The sequence below is a fragment of the Hippocampus comes genome, unplaced genomic scaffold (genome assembly GCF_001891065.2).
Source record: "Hippocampus comes isolate QL1 unplaced genomic scaffold, H_comes_QL1_v1.1 scaffold85, whole genome shotgun sequence".
NCBI lineage: Eukaryota > Metazoa > Chordata > Actinopteri > Syngnathiformes > Syngnathidae > Hippocampus > Hippocampus comes.
The window spans coordinates 1,720,389-1,740,388 of NW_017805540.1; the positions used below are offsets into that span (position 1 = coordinate 1,720,389).

Here is a 20,000-nt window from a genome sequence, read left to right on the forward strand (position 1 = left end):
TAAAAAAAAAGCATTTTCACTAAAGAAATAAATTAAAAGTGAGTGTGCTTATAAAAAACAATAACAAACTGAAATAAAAAAAAATTACATAAAAAAACTAATATATATATATATATATATATATATATATGATATACGTGTGCATAGACTTATATCTGTATACAGGTATACATATATGTATATCCATATATGTATACATATATGAATATTTATATACTGTATAAATAAAACACAAACTAATAAAAATGAAACCTTCCCCCCCCAAATAAAAAAACAATAAAACCAAAGTCACTCAAAAAAAATCATTAAAACTCGCTGAATTTTAAAAAACTAAAGTCAATATGAAATTGAAAACTCACTGAAATGAAAATCCAAAACTATTATAACCCTGCTGTGTTCCATTTTCACTTCACGCTTTCATGCTGTCAAACCTGACTCGTTTGACAGTCGTAAAAATTCTCATTCTTTCCTCTTGAAATGTGATTACTTTTACTAAAGTGATCCAAATTACACAAAATGAAAATATTTGAAGTTGACATTCTATTGTACAGGTGCTACAAAGTATTGTGGACACAAAGCACCTCAGTGGCTAGGAAAATGTGCAGTAAGGAGGTGCTGCTGTTTTGGTTAGCAGCTATATACATCGTTAATACTTTGAGGTGCATGTGTGAACCGTGGCGTCTCCTTATAAAAAGGTTTAACTGATAATAGACTGTGCATTTATTTGAGTGGGAGGCCACTGTTTGAGGAAACAGTGCTCTCCACTCCACACAACTCATCAAGGCCACTCAGGTTTTTCCCCCTTATTGACAAAACTCGCAGCAAAGTATTGATGCCACATCACACCCTCCATTGTCCTTCCCTCCCGCACACTGAACATGCCCTCTAAAAATATCAGCCCGGTGGTCCCCGGTGGGAGCATGCAGAAGAGAGCGGAAGGTGTTTCATGAAAATGAAAATCCCAACCCAATCCTCACAGACGTGAGCCTTTGTCGCTCTGGGGGCCAAACGCCACACAATATAGACCTCATTTACTGACACAGAATGACAATAGGCTCTAGAAAGTCAACTCTTTTTCAAGCATATGCCTGTGAAATCCTTTTTCATTTTGTTTACCCCGAATGCTGCTTGGAATCCTTAATTTCTCTGATAATACTGCTGACTCTTTTCGAAGAAATGGGTGGTCATGCGTCATGTAAACTAATGCAACAATAGATGTGTCCTGGCAGTCCCACCAATATTACAGACCACAAGATGACGTAATCTGAAGATACCGTTATTAGCTAGTTGCCCAATACCACGCGTTACTTCGTGGGCAAATTTTTACACATTGATACTTGAAAGCATGATACAGTGACATGACATAAAAAGAGAGTGAGTTCCGGGCTGGCCCAAGAGTCATTATAGACAGCTAAAATGCTCACCGTGGCAATGGCAGCGACATTATTTTTGTTGTAAGCTAGTGACGAGTGTTGAAGCTGCTACTTGATGATGAATTTCTTTCATATTCTACATATTGATGCTTTAAAGTATAAAACTACATACGTAAGAAGGATAAATATCCAAAACACATTGATCAACATCACTGAGTATTTAAATGCGCGACAAATTTCATACAAGTGCCTCCCATAACTTTAGCCAGGAATGTTAGCTCCATTGCTCATGCTAACACAACGTAAGAGGTGATCTAGCCGGTTCACGAATGAGTATAGACCACCACAGAAGGCAATCTAGCTTCACTAACGCATTGATAGAGTCACTAATTGAAGTTATTTTTTTTTCCGTTATGAAAATTGGCTTTCCTGCATTTCATAACAAAGGAAAAAAAGGGTTTCCAGAATTGATGTTCCACCCCACCGCCCAATTTAAAGCTATAAGGAAATACAACTTGGCAAGTTGTTTTGGAACTTGCTTGGCTACGTATTTGGTTGGTTTGTTTTTGTTATTGCCATAAATGTCAATAATTTCACCTCTAAATTAGAAGGCAGCTGAACAAATCACAAATGCGTACATGGACAAAACAAATTCATCCACAGGAAACCAAAACCATGAACCTCCTTCAGAAAGAATGAAATAGCCAATAAAAAATGTAAAGTGTGTTTAAAAACTAAGTAATAATTTGTGTTTTGCTCTAGCTATCCCACAATAAGAATCTAGACTAAAGGGTGATTTCCGATGCTACGATAGATGCAACATGTTGGAGGTAGCAGGGGCAGATGGGACATCTGCGGGGGAGGGGTTTAGGGAGTAGAGGGGAGGGGCAGGATGGGGGCTGGCGTTGGGAGCACTTGACACAGCAAGGTCACGTCCAAGCTTGGGATTAAAGAGCCACGTCAATACTTGAGGTTCCTGCGCCCGTGGGCCTTTACAGTAATCCATCAGATCAGGACATCTCTGCGGGCCGGACAGCAGATCAACAGTGCCGCCCGCACGCGCTGGCTGACGCTCGCCCTGACATGCGAGGCAAGTAACGTTGGGTTCTGCAAAAATGTTCTTAATGAACTTGCCATGGTGCAAAGGGAGAGAAGGAAGCCATATCGAACACTGATCCAGATTCTGATAAACCCAAAGTCAGATGATCGTCACGCCCAGTGAGAAATTATTCATGAGGGTGGGGGAAGAATGAAGACTGGATGGAAGGATTTCAGAGTGAGTTACGGTAGTCCTGACTGAAGTTTCTTGATCTACTCTCTCTCTTTTTCTCTTAACATTCTGAGCTTTGATTTTGATCACGCTGTTGTCAAGAACAGAAAAAATGCAGACCCGAGACAATGAATAATCTGTAAATTGACCGTCTTTTAGGAACAAAGTACTTGCACCGCTTCGTGTTACCTTCTCAAGTCATGATTAATCAAGAAACCCACACAATCAGAATTAGATGTAATCCATCCATCCATCCATTTTCTGATCCGCGTATCCTCACAAGGGTCGTGGAGCGTGCTGGAGGCTATACCAGCTGTCTTCTGGCAGTCGGCGGGGCACCCCCTGAACTGGTTGCCAGCCAATCGCACTCACGCCTAGGGACAATTTCGAGGATTCCATTCACCTGCCAAACATGTTTTTGTAATGTGGGAGGAAATTGGAGTACCCGGAGAAAACCCACACAGGCACAGGGAGAACATACAAACTGCACACAGGAAGGCCGGAGCCGGAATCGAACCGTGCACCTCTGCACTGTGAGGCTGATGCCATAACCAGTCGACCACCAGGCAGCCCTTATACGAAGTCCATTTAGGGCATACCCGAACTGTAATTGAGCTCACCTGACAAATAAAAGTCCGGTTTGTTCGGCTCATGAGAGTCCTCTGTCGATGCACTCTTGCCAGTTATTCATCATACCGCCACCAAACCGAGCAACCAAAAATAAAACATGGGTAAAAAGAGTCAAGGTCACGGGCAAACGCAGGCACTGAAAATGTGATATAATTCACGCGATCTTTCCTTTCACCGCTCAACCGCTTTGCACAACAGAAATACAAAGATCTACACAAGCATGGACCTGCCAATCTAGAGTAACATTTTTTGACTGGCCAATACATTCAAACGCAATTGCAAGTACATTCGAACCCATTTGAGAGTACATCACAACGTGTCACATGTCCTATGATTAATGTGATCACTCCTCTCGCCAGATAACAATGACAAGCATATAATAAGAATAACAGAAATAAACATGACTAGAAAATAATGCAAGGACCAGGGCAAACCCAGCATCGTTCAAACACGTATTGCCCATTCTCAGGGTTTCTTTGTCTCACCACCTCAATTAATCTCATCACCACTGTAATATTTCCTTTTTATATTCTTGCAACCTCCTCCTCCCCCTTTCACCACCTGTCTCAGTGTGGGCAGAGCACCGTAGGGGGGGAAGAAGGGGGTGCAAGTACAGTGGGAGCCCCTGCTATGGACCACAGGTCCCTGGTGGAGCTAATGGAGCGCAGAGGAGAATATCAGTTAAAGGCTTATAAATATTTAAGTGCAGAAATATTCAATAATATAAAGGGTGGGGGGAGCCAGGGGGACTCTTGGAGGCGTAGGATGAAAGTTGTGGCGTGATAAATGTCACCAGAAGAGAAAAACAGAGCTCATCAAATGATATATGTCTTCTGTTCATGGGGTAGCACTCAGGGATATACCTTCGAAGAGAACATTTTAAAATCACATTCTTAGGAATGAAATGTGCATGTAGCACTTCTCCCTGTCTTATTGGACACGAACTTACGGTGGAATTTTTGTCAGAGAGAAAGATAATTGTTTGAAAACTGCGCAAGCAAAACCAATGTATCCAATGCAAGATGGCCGCTGGCTTCATTTCTCACTACGGCGAGTAAGCTGGATCGTTAGTCCATCCTATACAAGTCAGTGACTGAAACCAGTCAAGGAATCCAGCGTTGCCAAAGGCAAACAAATCCCGATATGTGAAGTTATGTAGATAGCAGCTAATAGCTAAGAGGCTAACGGAAGGCCGAAAGATGTCTTAACCAACTTCAGTGAAATGTGACGGCAAAACAAAAAGTAAAAGAAACCGCAGAGGGTTTCAACTCATCTTGCCCGTGGATAAAGCGAGGCTCCGTCAGGGCTTTCAAGCTTCTTTGTGCACCCGTTGGAAACATAATTACCCGCTCAAGCGCCTCTCCTTATTTCCCCATCACTTCCCGGAGATCATGATCCTGTGATGCCCCACCCTAGCTTCCTCATCCCCCCCCCTATGCAAAACCACCCCCAAGTTCAAATTAAGAATTTATTTTAACCAGCGAGCGGCTTCTGTCGACACGTGTCGGCGTGCCTGATCAAAGGTGAGCGCACAGCTTTATCAGAGTGGGGGGGTTGGGATTGTATAGGGAGGGCTGTCAGGAAGAGGAGGACATTAAGATTGAATAACCTTCACACGCTTGGCAGCACCTCATTACTTAAATATCGAAAAACTTTGGTACACCCCCACATAGTACCTGATTGGTTGGTCACACTTCCTAGCGCCAGGCATTGTTAACCAGCGTTAATAATTGAGAATTTAATGCATACATTCAGTTTTCAATGTCAGCTTTCTTTTGCTTATTTATATTAAAAAAAAAAAAACTGAACTCAAAGCCCTCACAGCCACTTTTTTTTTTTAATGGCAAATCCTTGAAATTATCCTAAAACTCATTTGCCGACATGCACCACGAATGTGAGACAGCGGAGGCAAGAAAGTGTCGTAGTTTAGAGTCTGTGCGCCATTTGATGCTTGCATTTGGGCAAATTCCTTTGTAGGGGTTTGTCAAATCGCAAGTCCTAGACTTCGCTCAAAATGGCTGCTTCAAAACAAAATGGTTGACTTCCTGAGACTTTGTTGTGAGTCCAATCATGAGAGGCATTGGTGAAACCGGTGTTGGGGGCTAATATTTGAGTCATTTTCCAAGAGGCCGCAACTGAGTGGGTTTTGTGTGAGACCCGTAAGACAAGAGTGAAAGTCATGAGAAACACCATTTCAACGTTGCCTCTCTTTCCTGTCTGACGGGTCGAGCCCTGCTGGGAGTGGAGTGGAGCACCAAATCCCCTGCCAAAAAAAACCCAAAATAATTTAAAAAATAAAATAAAAATGGAGATGAACAACAGAGAATCATCATTTGGTAAAGCGGAGAAGAACAAGTTGTCATCTGCCACTGCTGAACCGAGGTGAGCCCCACCATAGTGTCGACCCAACGCCACCAGGCCGCTTTTAAGACACGTGTTTCCAGAAATGAAGAGAACTAAAATAGACATATGTGCAGTATACAAGGGCAGAAAGAGTGTCGGACATGTTCTTATAATTACACACAGGCAGCAGCAGCATCTTAAGCCTTGCTCACCATGCTACCAAAAAGCCTAATTAAAGCTCAGCTTTGTCGCTACGCGCCGCATTATGCCGTCTTTCTGTCTTTTGTTAGCGTTTGGCTCAGCGTCCTGTCACACATGAATGTGAAACAGGAAGCAGGGGCCTGGAGACCACTCATGGGGGTCTTTTTAGAGATAGCTCTGATTAAGCGTGAAACTTGTCGGGGGGTCGCGATGGATATTGTGGCCGCATCCATCAAAAGTGGCAACCTGGGCTGTCACCAAGGACGATAAAGGGCCATGCTTGAGAAAAAAAAAAAAAAAAACATAACGGGGGGAGGAAAGTTGGAATGTTGCAAAAATGATTGGTACGTCATTAGGACAAAGTTGCATTTGAGGATAAAGTTTGAATATTAGAATAGTAATAAAACAATATTCATTGGATTGAGAGTCAATTCAAAATACTCATGGAAAAAAGTTAATAAGCAGAAAAAAAAATACATATTTTACCAGAGATGAAAATTACAATTAAAAAATAGACACTTCCCTTGAAAAAAGAAAAAAAATAAAGCTAAGAAAATTGGAGGTCTCGGTGGAGGTCCCGCTGAGCCAATGGAATACTAGGATGATGCTCGGTAGTAGCCAATGGAAGAGCAGCTATAAGTATGTGGCGTTCAGGAAACTTTGAGCTTCGAGTAGCAGCCCATACTGTCACCTTTCGTAACTTGAAATTTCTTTCATAACTAGAGGCAACATTTTCCTGTTGAGGCGTTTCATAACTTAAAGATTTCGTATGAAGACATGTTCGTAAGTCGAGGTACCACTGTATTATGAGAATAAGAGGGATATTAAAAGTCCAAATGAGCAACAGTCGTTCGGACATCACGCGTCATTGACACTTCTCTTGACTGAAAAATTATTCACAAGTCAAATAAGGAAAAGTGAGAAATTAATTTGCACGTTTCTCCGCAGGCAGATATCGATCACGCAGCGGCCCGTCTCCCGCTCGCACAGACGCGTGTGTCTGAGGGGGTCCTCGCAATCGGGCACAATGACGGGAGGCCTCCACAAATCAGGGTTACGGTGGACTGAGAGACAATTCATAACATACAACCGCCCGCTAATATCGGTCAATACAAATTAGCACAGTGGCACACAAATATTCTTCTGCTGACATTTAGGGCATTCTATTGTCAGCTTTGAAGGTCAAATCAAAAACTGCGGGAAAAATTATCATCCTCAGTGAAATTGAAGTGATTCAGTGAAGACACAAATCTTCAGTTGTGACAACTTTCCCACATTTCAAAATATCATCAATAACAATGCTCACATGTAATAAGGAGAAAAAGGTTTCTGCAATTGCCGAATACTGACTTTGACTGTAATATTGATGGACCAGCCAGGGCACCACACATATTGCTATAGTGCTAGCATTAACGTTAACGATACTGATTCAGAGTTGAATTGACTACTCCAATACCGACAAATTTAAGTGGACCTGATCAAATGTTGGAATGATGTTAATAGTATATCTCCCCTATATGGTAGTTGAACATATATGGGAGACTAGCCAGGACGTAACTCATGTTACATTACTGCTAGCGTCAATGCTAATATTACTGTTCAGAGTTTAATCCAACACTTCAATTTTAACAAATGTCTTCCTATGAAGCAGTTAAGTGATAATGAAAGCGAAATCAATCAATTTCCCCACCAGATAATGCAAGCAAACACTAGTGATGCTTTCACTCAAAAGAAATAACGTGGTTGTGTACAACAATTTCTTGTTTTAACACCAAAATAGCAGCATCACAATCATGTTGATGGTAGCTTCTTGTCTTGTCTTGTGCCAAACCCAACTTTCTCACAATCCCCCAAGGTCCCCAGCTTGTAGGGCCAAACCACCCATATTACCTTGAAAATTGCTACTTCTGAGACTTAACCTTTAGCAGAGACAAAAGAAGTGGAAATATCCAGTGTGGTGCATTGGGGGGCAGCCTCCATTCATAGGGGAACTTTGGGTTGGGTGGGGGCGGTAGGGTTCCACTCTTAACCTGACCTGAATTGCCGCGAGGGTCCTGGAGGGCCAGACTTAATGCCGTGCTTGGAGACGGGACGCATTCATCTACATACGACATGGTGGTGGAAAACAAAGTCAAACACAGGCACGAGGACCACTCTAAACAACTCCATGCGTGCGTTTTCTCTCTGCCACCGTGCAGCCAACTCACTGAAAGCGTCAGGGATTGAAGTCACAATCTCACGGGAAAAACTTATATGCACGCACACTTCATATATTGCTACAGCGGGAAGAAAAAACTTGCAGGATATAACATTAGTCATTAATAAAATCTGAATATTCCATGAAGTCATAATCACGAATCATAATCAATTCTGATATTACAAGATATTTCACCTCATATCATAATACAATGAGAAAAATATTCAACTTTCACAGGAAGCAAAGTCTTAATTTTATGACCAAAACACAGCAAAAAAAAACCTTCCAGAATAAAATTGCACTATTGCAACGATGAAGAAAAAAACAAACCTACATTCAGTTGCTAAATGAGGAGAAAAGAAAATCAAAACGGCAGTGGAATGAAATCACGTTACAAGAAAAAAAACAACTCACATTTTTAAGCATGAAGTCTTCGAGAGAATCAAATATTACGTCAAATATGATGAGAAAAATAAAATCGTATGAGAACAACACCATATCACAAGAAATACAAGAAACACTCAAAATCTTACCGAAGAAAATGTTTATATGATGAACAAAACAGTATTTTCAGAGACAAATTCACATTAAAAAATAAGATCCTGCATTAGAAGGACAAAACAAAATTAGTATAAGAATAAAGTCATACAATTACCGGTGTATGAAAATAACCCCCGAAATCTACAAATTTTTTTTTTCTTTTACAATTTACTCCATTTTATTTCATCAAGTGGTTGCACTTTACAGATACATTTTTTTAAAGTAAAAAATGTAACTGGATGAAATAAATAACACATATATAGAGTAAATTCAACTCCATTTCTTCAGCGTAATAGAAAGAGCACAAATAAAAAAAAGATTTTACACGAATCACAAGAGTGAAGCCGTCGTTTTATGAGAATAACACACTCGGCAGCAATGCAGGTTACTCAATAAAAACCTCAACAACAGGAAACGCATAACCTTGTGAACCCAAGACACACACACACACACACACACACACACACACACACACACACACACACATCTTATTTTAAACCCCCCTCATACATATTAGAGGGATTAGAGGTTTGAGGCCACCGATCCACCTTCCAGACGAAAATGATGAAATATGAAATGGAGCATTACCGCTTGGAATGGCGGTGTGCCCGGGACTGTGCGGCTGAAGCTCCTCTGTCACATTGTCTTCTACTGCCACAAACAGAGAAAGAGAGAGAGGAGGGGAGAAAGGGGGGAGTCGGGGAAAGATATGGTTAATAGTGGAAAAACAACTTTGAGATTTCCCTCTCTTTTTTTTTTTTTTAATTTATCACAGAAAAAGAAGTGGCGGAGGGGGAAAAAAAAACTGCCGGGATATTTGGCCTGCTTTCCGCAGCTCAACCTGAGACTTGGAGTCCTCGCGGGGCTTACGGGTGAGTTTTATTGGCAACAAGGCAAAGAGCCACCATGTAAGTAGCATCCATGAATAAAGGACACGGCCGGTGAAACGTTGCCCACACACGGATGAGTGACTTCGCTAAGAAGGTGCATCAGACGCCAACGACTTGAAGGAATGCTGACTTGCCAAAGAACAAGCAGGAGTCTCTGTGAAGCGCCTATTCCCTCTTTTAGGCACGCCACGCAGAATAGTTGATCGGCACTCATTCGAACGATGGTCTCTAATTAACGGCCCGCGGGCCATTTGCGGCACGCAGGATGATATTTTTCTTTTTTGTGGGGCACCTCTGTTTTTTTGTGTAAAGTGCTGATGGGAGGTATATCTCTACTCATTCAAGAATTCTTCGGGTTAAAAAAAATATATATAAGACAAATGGTCGCAAATGGTTGCTATTTGCAGCAGGAGGCAGACGATAGGGCCACAAATCATATTTTTCATACACTAGTCAAATCATGAAGACAATTTTAAAAATATATAAATAATACTTGTTGGTTTGAATAAAAATTGCAAACTTCCACTTGACAGTGCTGTCGTCGGAAGTGGCAGGGAGTCCTATTTTTGCAAGGACATTATTGTTTCGATGTGATACCTTTCCGTTCAATGACCTTCCATTCTCAGTTAAGGCTCATAATTCCCTTCAAGAGTTTCCAGGCTTTTTCTTTAAAGCCTTGATGCTCTGCACCAATTCATTCATATTCATTGCATATTTAAACTATAAATTTACAGTACTGTGTGTGAATGCAAACTCAAAAAAAAAAAAAGGACAAATCCAAGGGGGAAAAACATTTGGAATTGTGAGGAATGTCGAGATTTTTATGTTATAGTGCTTTTTAGATATGATTTGAATTGATCACTTTATGAAAATTGCCATTGGCGGCACCAATAAGCGCATGAGATAGAAGTAGACTATAAAATATTACACAATGATAAAGAAAATGGCAGGATCTAGAAAATATAGCTCAGCAAAATGTTGCTTTTGACTTCAAATTGTTCCTGCTTGTATTCTGACTGTGTTGGCAAGGTTCTGGCTAAGTGTGCATTATATTTCATGAAAGCTTGACTGTGGATGACGTGAGAAACAATGACTTCTCCGGTAAAAATGGGGTTACGAGCATGCAAATTAGCTCACACATGTGCTCAGGCCACCCCCCTGAAAAATTTCTGGCTACGCCTCTGCCTAGAGCACAACAACTCGTACCACTCTTTCGACGACAGCGGCGACTCCGAGAAACGAACAGCTTGCGCTTAGTCAAAAAGCATCCAGGTAAGCTTTCACGTCAGAGGCTGCGTGAGGTTTCATAGCGGCGTGTCAAGTACGAGGAGTGAAATGGATTTGAACAGTGGGAAGAGAACAAAAGAGTCTCCCACCTGTTCCGTGTAAAATGAAGGTCTCGCTGAGGCCTTCTTAACGCCTCTGCGTTCCAACCGTGAAGTCGAATTGCATTCTCCATTATGTATTTTCCAGCCTTTCATTTTCGACGGCATGGAGTTGGGGGGGTGGGGGGTAGTGTGACAGGACCTCCTGGCAGGGGAGCGCGCCATTGACTGCCGAGGCAGGAAGTGCAGCACTTTTAAAAGCACGCAAAATATCCTGTACTTTGCATAATTAAGACGAGAGCCTATGGCGACAGAAGCCTTTCGCCTTGGGGGTGCGCGAGTCAAATGGGAGCGTGGTGTGCAACTGCCGTGAAAAAAAAACAAAGAGAAAAAGTTTGGCTGTCACAAAGGAGAATTATAGTCATGCTGAAAAGAAAAAAATAAGTGTACAGTATAATAAGAGGGCAAGGTCAACATGTTCAAAACAGGAAGGCTTCCGCTTTGTTACCAGAAAAAAAAGGAATTTTACAGAAAAAAAAATTAAATAAAGTTGAAATATTATAAGGAAAGAGTTGCAGCATGGTAAGAAAAAAAAAGACATTTTACACAAGGGTGAATTCGTGAAATTCTGAGGATAAATATGTAAAATTATCAGGGGGGTAAAAAGTCACAATTTTACACATCTGAAGCCAGAACTTATGAAAGTCAAGTCCAAATATTATTGCAACTCTTTTGCAATTAAAAAAAATAAAAAAAAGACATTTCAACCAGAATAAAGTCAGGGATTTATTTTTTTTGACAATCAGCTAATTAATTGGTTACACTGCTGTAATCGCGCAAACCCAAGTTGTAATTTTACGAAGTAAAACGAGACATTTTTGGGAGAAGAATGCCACATTACTTTGACAAAATGCCATTTTTTTTCTCACGTATTTACTGCTTTTCCATAACTTTCCTTTCCCTTCCGGTGCATCCCAAACACTCCTTTTTTATCATCCGGCCAAATATGTTTTTTTGTTGACCTTTTTAAAGGATTGCCAATGATCACTCCTCTGATTGTACATCTCGCCCGTCGCCGCATACGCCAAACAAATCACGGTGCCGGCAATTAATTAGCGCCGTCATTTAATGCAAAGAGGCACGGTCAGATAGCGTGGAGGGACATCCCTCAGCGCCGCCGCTGAAGACGGAGTCAGCCAAGGCGCTCCTACTGGAGCGGGCCTCGGTGACTGACTCCCCGAGAGTTTAATGAGTTTCTCCAACGCCGTCGAGCTCCTCGTGCCTCAGATCATTTAAATAGGGCCAGGGATGAGTGTGGGGGGCGGGGGGGGGGGTTCTCCTCATAAATCCCCCGTGGTTCCATCAGAGATGGGTGGCAGGGTTTCTCTTTTTGTTTTGATTACCATCCCTGTTGGTGAGATGAGGGAGTTCAGGCAGAAAATGTTCTTTTATGATACCATAAGAAGCCGTGGCGGTCGAGAGATGATTTATCGCCCGCTGTAAGCGTATGAAAGGTTTTGTCATTGGGACAAGTTGGAGAAGAGTTCACATTCATGTCTCTCAACCACCCGGTCTCATCACGGAAATATTTGGAGGGATAAATGCGATACCTGGCTTGGGTTTCTAGTGTGAGATGCTCATATGCAAATGATAAGGGGTGGGAATCACACTAAAAGTTCATTTTATCCTAAATTTTAAAAAAAATAAATAACTTGGCCTTCCACGTACCAACATAATGAGCAACATTAGTATACATTTGCGCTGTAGGCCAAAATGTTAACCAAAATATCAGGCAGAGGTTTTATTTGATATTGGCCACTGTAAAAATCCTGCACTTCAATATACGTATAAAAAAAAAAAGGTCCTTCGATTAAATGGATGGCGTGTACATGGGGAAAACATGCCAATAGACCAGTCAATGTACTGGGGGGAAAACCACGTAGGATACATCACCAGGGAAGAATGCACAGAAAAAAGGGGAGTCATGTGACATTATCAAGTCACAAATGTTAATTCAGCCAATGACGTTTACCACTGGCTAAGCATTATGCAGCTTAGTCCAAATGTGTGTGTGAGTGTGTGTTTTTCTTTTTTATAGTGATATTCCATCCAGTTGGATTGATAATACATAATTAAGTGTATTGCCATTTTAAGGTTTTGTCCCACCGCAAAAACTATGTGAATACTTTTAACTAGAACCCGCCTGCTTAATCGGGCAGCTAATTTAATCAGCCCATGTATCCATCCATCCATCCATCTATGCATTTTCCGATCCGCTTATCCTCACAAGGGTCGCCGGGGATGCTGCAGCCTATCCCAGCTGTCTTCGGGCAGTAGGCGGGGGACACCCTGAACCACTTGCCAGCCAATCGCAGGGCATAAACAGATGAACAACCATCCACGCTCACATTCACACCTTAGGGCAATTTACAGTGTTCAATCAGCCGCAGCCTACCATGCATGTTTTTGGATTGTGGGAGGAAACCGGAGTAGCCGGAGAAAACCCACGCAGGCAAACTCCACACACAGGGAGGCTAGAGCTGGACTTGAACTTGGTATCTCTGTGAGGTCGACGCGCTAACCACTGGGCCGCCTCGGCCTATGTAAACTCTTTGAAATAAATCTTTTTATTTTTTTCTTGAATCAGCCATCATTTTCTGATTTTTCTCTCTGTCCTAAAGTTAAGCACGAAAGGGCAAGGCATTGTTAACACTTCAATGTTGTACCTGCAATTGTTGTTGTAGGTGTTAAGGAACACCTACAAGGATTAATGTACTGGTTAATCGGTTTACAGAGTTTTATTTTGCCAAATATCGGAATCAGCAAGTCCATCAGTTGGGCCCTACGTTGAACACTATGAATGACCTGCAATAATCTGTGCAATGATCTTTTCAATTTTTCAGCCCAAGAACAGAATGTGCGTTTCCCCATTCAGTTCCTCTTGCATGTCAGGTAGCAATTTGTGGTCAACCAATCGGCAGGCTGCAAACTGTCTAGCTTCAGGATGCCAAAAAGTGATTAGAATACGATTTTGAAGAAGAGGGGAACGAGGAATAAAACCAAACCTTTCTGGGGAAAAATACTCAGGCGGTAGTCCAAAATAGAAGGGTCCCAAAAAGCTGGGGAGTATACACATTTGGGCTGACTTTCAGTCCTTGGAAGTCTCTGGAAGATTATCCTGCGCTAATGTGTAACGGTTAATATATAAACTCATGATAATATAAACTTATGAAAAGACACTTTTCAAAATATTGCTACACGCCTGTTGTTACTTTGTCGCTGTCAAGAAATGCAAGACTGTTGCGCAACACCAACAAAAAAAAAAAGCCTCTCTTGCTCGCTAACAAAGCCAACTAACTTCAAGCCATTTCTTCGTCATGCCCAGTTTACTTTAAGACTCGCAAAACAGACAAAACTGAAATATTATGTGTTCAAACACCAAAATGTTTAACCATAGTACATAATGTCTCAAAATCAACGTCCACTAGCTTAATGCTATAATGCGAAATGCGATTGACAGGCTAACGCAATTGAGCAGGGATGGAGGGGCCGCAAGTTTTCCATCAGTGCTACAGGTTCGGTTGTTACAAAATGGACAAAATTTGTGCTCTAATATATTTGATTTTTCATTGTATCATTGTAAATGATCGACTATCCTCACCCAAAAACAAAGCGTTTTAAGCAAACAACTAAATAAGCCCTGTATTTTTTTTCCCAGTACAACGCACACAAATCTCTTCGCAAAAATCAACTCACTCAAAATTTTAATATTATTGGGGTACAGTACAATGGAGACAGCAATCACATGTGTACTCTTGAGGATTACAGTTGTTAGTTGTGGACCTTGTGGCCTTTATAAAAAGAATCGCTTCAAAATCTGCACAATAGCTGGCCACAAACGGTGAACCACCATAAAGTGAGCGTACCCTTTCTCTCCACTCTCAGAAAGTGACGTGAAGTGAAGTGTGCTGCTGGGGGGACTGAATGAAGGTGCACTGTCAGGTAGCGGGCCGTCATCGAAGACAGCGAAGGCAAACACGAGTGGGCAGCTTTAATGAACACGTTCCGAAAGCTTATCGCATAATGACACGGAGCGGACGTGTCATGCAGTCGTGTGGAGACAGAATCACCGCTATCAGTTAATTAATGTTTGACAAGGTTCAGTGTAGCACAAAGACTGGTAAGGAGGGAGAGGAAGGGGGAGGGAAAAAAAAAGAAGCTTTTGTTGATACAATAACAAACTCACACTGGACTGTTGTCCTTTGATTATCAAAGTGCGAAGCAGGGAGAAAAAGAAAATGCAACAAAAACGTCTAATCCCAAAACAAGTGTTGCAGCATTAAAGGCCACTAATTAACACAGCGGCCACGTTCTGCGCGCGCACACACACACACACACACACACACACACACACACACACACACACACACACACACAGGAATGAATGGAGAGTAACTGTCATTTTACTGTGAGTGACACTGCCCCCCAGAAGGGATGCTTCCATTTTTAGGGATGAGTTAATTGCGAGCAGACAAACTGACAAATGTACAGCAATCCGCTAAAGGTTCGAAAAAGTAGACGCTGACAAATTCACAGCCATCACATAAAATCCATCTGCGTAACACAAACGCATGGATCAGAAGCGATTTTTTGCGGGGGGGGGGGGGTATGTCTGCGTTCAGCACATCGGAATGACGTTTTTTATTTTTTTTAAATGAGCATGGCCTGCTTGTTTCATCTCATCCTGAGTATATGAATGAGGGAGGCAAGCATTTCCTGGCTTGTTTTGTCACCAAATATCTGAAAATGGCAACCAGTAGTCACCAAAATCCATATGCACAGTTCTACACGTCCACTTCAACCTGTGAAAATATAAAAGTGATCGGCACAATATTTGATATTTTCTTGACATTAAATGTGAGCTCCTATGAGGAAACGCCACGATCAGCTCCACAAAATTTTGTGGAAGATTTGGTGCCGATCGTGTTTATATTTTTACACGTTGACGTGGACGAGAGCAGGGATGTTGAATATGAATTTTGGAGGTGACTGGTCAGAGTTTTCAGACATTTAGCAAAGCTTAGGTTTGTCAGATGCCATGGGCAGGCAGACATTAGCCCCTCGCAGCTAACAGGCTAACAGCGCTGCCACTGTCAGGGCAGCAATTCACGTTCGGCCGCTGATAAGGCCAAATTTAGCGGTCCGAAATTATAGGCCGGTAAGAAGACCCTCCGGCCGATTGTGGCCGTTTCGTGCGCCTCATTTGGCAAACCCCCTAGAGGTGAACATGGGGAAAAAAAGTAAGTCAAGCTAACCCTTATAGACTGAAATTTAATATGTAATGACCTATGAACAATGAAAAACCTCTCGGAACGCTTTGTGTTCAGATCTGGGGGATTTATCAAACAAAGTAAATCTGGCATGAGAAAATTACTGCATGCAAACTGCTTATTTCCTCATCCTGAAGTGAGCTATGGCGAATCGAATCCTTGTGATATTTTCAGAGGTCAAAGTGGGCCTAAGCAGATATGTCAACATTAATTTTGGTGCCGATTAATTGCTGTTTTGGGAAATTAGTGATGTCGATACAATGAATTTGAATGGACAAATTGTCTCTGGTTCCTCCGCTGACTCCCACCAAGAAATGGGAAGCGGGTGGAGGGGCGTGGCTATATTGCTAACTGGAAAGGGGCGTTTGGAGAATAGTTCTTTCCTGATTTATTTCTAGAAAACAAATTTGATAAAATGAATTCTGGCTGGATGATCCCTTTAATCCGCTATGCCGTAGTTTTTCTTTCTTTCATAATTTTGCTGCTGTAAATTGGAAATGTCTCCACTGTGAGACAAATAAAGATTTTCTTACCTTATCTTACATACATGTAAAGCCATACTCACTTGTACAAGCCATATCAATTTGTATTGAATGGCCACAAATGAGCATTTTGTGCACACGTTATAGTTTTACTGCTTTTACAATGATATTAAAGAATAGAGTGAGCCCCCTTTTCAAGTTGTAGCACCTGCCCCTCCAAAGGTCTCTGCATGCCTCTGCCTTTACGTGTGTGTGTGTGTGTGTGTGTGTGTGTGTGTGTGTGTGTGTGTGTGTGTGTGTGTGTGTGTGTGTGTGTGTGTGTGTCTTCCTGGATACGCGTGACTCATCCGCTTGGTTACAAGCAGCCCGGACGATCCGGTGGCGAGCACAATGGCGCTGTAATCCGCCCTGACTGACCGCGAAGGAGACGTTCGCCACGGGGACTACAACTCAATTTAGCTGGGGGTCCGCAGGTCAACCCTCTTCAATTAGGCCCGGGAGGAGGCGGGTAGAGGACACGCACACATGACTAACTTTCTTAATGAGCATTATTTGAACTGATGATTAGTGTCATAAATAATTTGCAATGGAGCAGCATGTTAATCACGTTGCATAATGTCTGTAATCCTTCATTTAGATATAGAAGGGAGGATTTATTAACCAGCATGGAGCAATTATTGCAAATGTAGCAGTATGGAAGTCAAGTCATACAAAACGGATGCAAATAAGCCCGGGCAACATCTCATTTGGTTTTGCAAAAAAGGAGAAAGCGGCGGGGATCAATCACTGTCTGCCGATCAGACGATCCATGACAACAAGACAGACACACGGCGCGAAATAAGAGGAGATATCGGCCAGCTCCCGCGACGCTCCCGTCCGGCACGCCTCAGCCGCGTGTCAAGCGCGCTGACAGCCGTGCTAATGGGATTTTTTTTTCTTCTTCTTCTTTAAACTAACGGCTTCATCATAATTTCTTTAATGATAATACAAACCGTATTTTTGTGTCACATTAGAAACGTGTTAATGGGTGTTATGCCACGGTCCATTAACAGCGAAACAGCCCGGAAGACGGCACATTCTGATGCAACCGCGACGGAAATAGAGAGCAACATTGCCTTGAAATGCTGTCGCTAATTTAAACAGCTTTTAAGCAAGGTCAACATTGTAAAAGGGGGGCGTGGAATCTGCTGTGTTAAAAAAAAAAATCTCATCGCTGTTGTTTTAGTGTTTTATTGTGCTCACGGATTTTTATGCGAACAATCTAAATGTTTCAACTCCCTTTATGTCTGACTTTCATTTGATGTACAGCAATTTGCATGGAGCTGTGGTTGTTTTTAAAGTGCTCTATAAATAAAGTTGAGTTCAGTCCATCAAAATCCAGATCCCCCATTGTTTTTTTTTGGTACTATTTTTTTTTCACGTACTAGACATGCTAATGAGTGTTATGCTATGGCCCATTAATGGCCAACAGCCTGGAGGGGGAGAAAAGCACATTGTGATGCAATGACAGCAAAAACAGAGCGGATTGATACGAAAACACAACTTTTCCTTCAATGCTTGAAGAAAAAAAAAATGACACTATAAAAGAGAGCATGGTGATACATCGACAGACTAAAAACTGAAATGGTCCCAGCATAGGAAAAGCGTCCCCCATCCTCTGATCGAAAAGATGCATGATGGGAATTGCAACAATTCGTCACTGTCCTGTGAAAAACACGCAGGTCCATTTTTGTCATTTAAAAATGTTTACATAAATGGAACGTCCGAAATGTGGACACACCCCATTCACGTTTAAAAAAAATGCTAATGACAAAAATGGACATAAGTGTCTTTCACAGGACAGTGGCAAATTGGATTTATGGTTTCAACGCTATCGTTTTTGTAAAATAGAAAGCAGTTTGTGATAAAACACCATCGCTGCCCACTGAAAACCGTCTATCACTGTTTTTCAGTTGTTCATTTTCATTTGAAGTCCTTTTTTGCACTCGTACATGCCGTATTTTTTGCGTCACATGACATCTAAATGAGTGTTATGCCGTGGTCCATCACACACATTCCAATGCATCAGTGACAAAACAGATACTAAACCCAACAATGCTTGAATAAACGTATTGCTGATTCGATACAATTTTTTTTTTTTTGTCATGTCAGCATCGTGAAAAGGGGAATGGTCATGCATCAATATGGAGGAATAGCTGAGTATGTCAATCAGGGGTGGGGAAGCTTGGGTCCGTGGGCCAGACAGGTCTCTAGCAGAGTTTCATCAGGTCCAAATCTAAACGGAAGTCTTAAATAACATTTTATTAACAAGCACTATTAACACGTTTTTCTACTGTTTTTAATCAGAGAGGCAAATAATCTTTTCTTCTTTTTTTGTGCGGATTCCAAATCTGCCCTTGTTTTTTTTCTAAGCACATCAGATTTTCATAATTAATAATAATACATTTATAGAAATCTATTTCGGCATAGTTATGCATTCAGGGTTAGGATCAGCAACAGGAGTTTTTTTTCTGAAATGTGTAAATTGCAAGGCAAATCTGTATTGATCAAACTTTTATACATGCCAAACTTGAGAACAAAAATTGGAAGAGATTTCAAAAGCTTGATGTGCTCTGAAAAAAAAGTGAATACCTTTTTTTTAAATTGTGCCAAAAATAAATATCGGGACACAGAAAGCAATTTTTGCAATTTGCTACTGACCAGTATAATAAATTTGATCAGTGGAACATCAAATTGTATTTTTTTTTTTTGGCAGAACCTTAAAGGACTGAAAAATTGAATGGTCATGGCTAAAAACATAAAAAAAAATACATAAATAAAAATCAATTAAAAAAAAATAGTTCCCCAAGCCAAAGATGAAATGACACAAAGTAAAAAAAAATGAATGTGTGGATGCAATTTTTTTCCTGATTGACCTTTCAAATTATTGCATTGCTGCTCACTGAAAAGTATCTATCACCCGGGTGCTTTTTGTCAAGTATTTTGGGGGGAATAAAACAAATAAAAACTGAGAGTTTGTGTTCCATGCTTTCGATCGGACATTGAAGAGCCATTCAATCACCTTGCACTACAACCTACTTTGCTTGCACTTGCATCAAACTCATCCTTTTCTGCCAATCATTCCATTTGCCACATTTCATTGGTGGTCATCTTTGAATTCGAGCTGCATTCACAAAGTTATGGAGAAACGGAAATGAGCCCATACAAAATCCCTGAATATCGTAAATCCATATACGGAAACTCAAACGACTTCACGTACCCCATAAAGATCACCCATGTAGAGACTAATTGCATCCCCTCCGCAACATGAAATATTTAACGCCGACATGACACAGCACCGATTCCAGGACAAGTGTTGCACTCGGCAAAGCAAATGGCATGGAAAATATATTTATATATGCACATGGCCGACGTGGAAA

The 20,000-nt window shown here is 41.4% G+C and overlaps 1 protein-coding gene across 9 annotated transcripts in view; it reads right to left on the reverse strand.

Moving 5' to 3' along the window:
* LOC109521278 (zinc finger protein 521) overlaps nucleotides 1-20,000 on the reverse strand; it is a 140,828-nt gene that overhangs the window by 117,280 nt on the left and 3,548 nt on the right. For 6 of the 9 annotated variants that reach the window (XM_019879056.1, XM_019879058.1, XM_019879051.1 and 3 more), the window contains one exon: nucleotides 9,143-9,205. Coding sequence is in view for 6 of the 9 variants with exons in the window: in XM_019879051.1 (XP_019734610.1) it covers nucleotides 9,143-9,205 (63 nt within the window). In the remaining 3 variants the exon portion in view is untranslated. The remainder of the gene's footprint in view (nucleotides 1-9,142; nucleotides 9,206-20,000) is intronic. The other 3 variants (XM_019879057.1, XM_019879053.1, XM_019879052.1) reach the window with 1 other exon arrangement.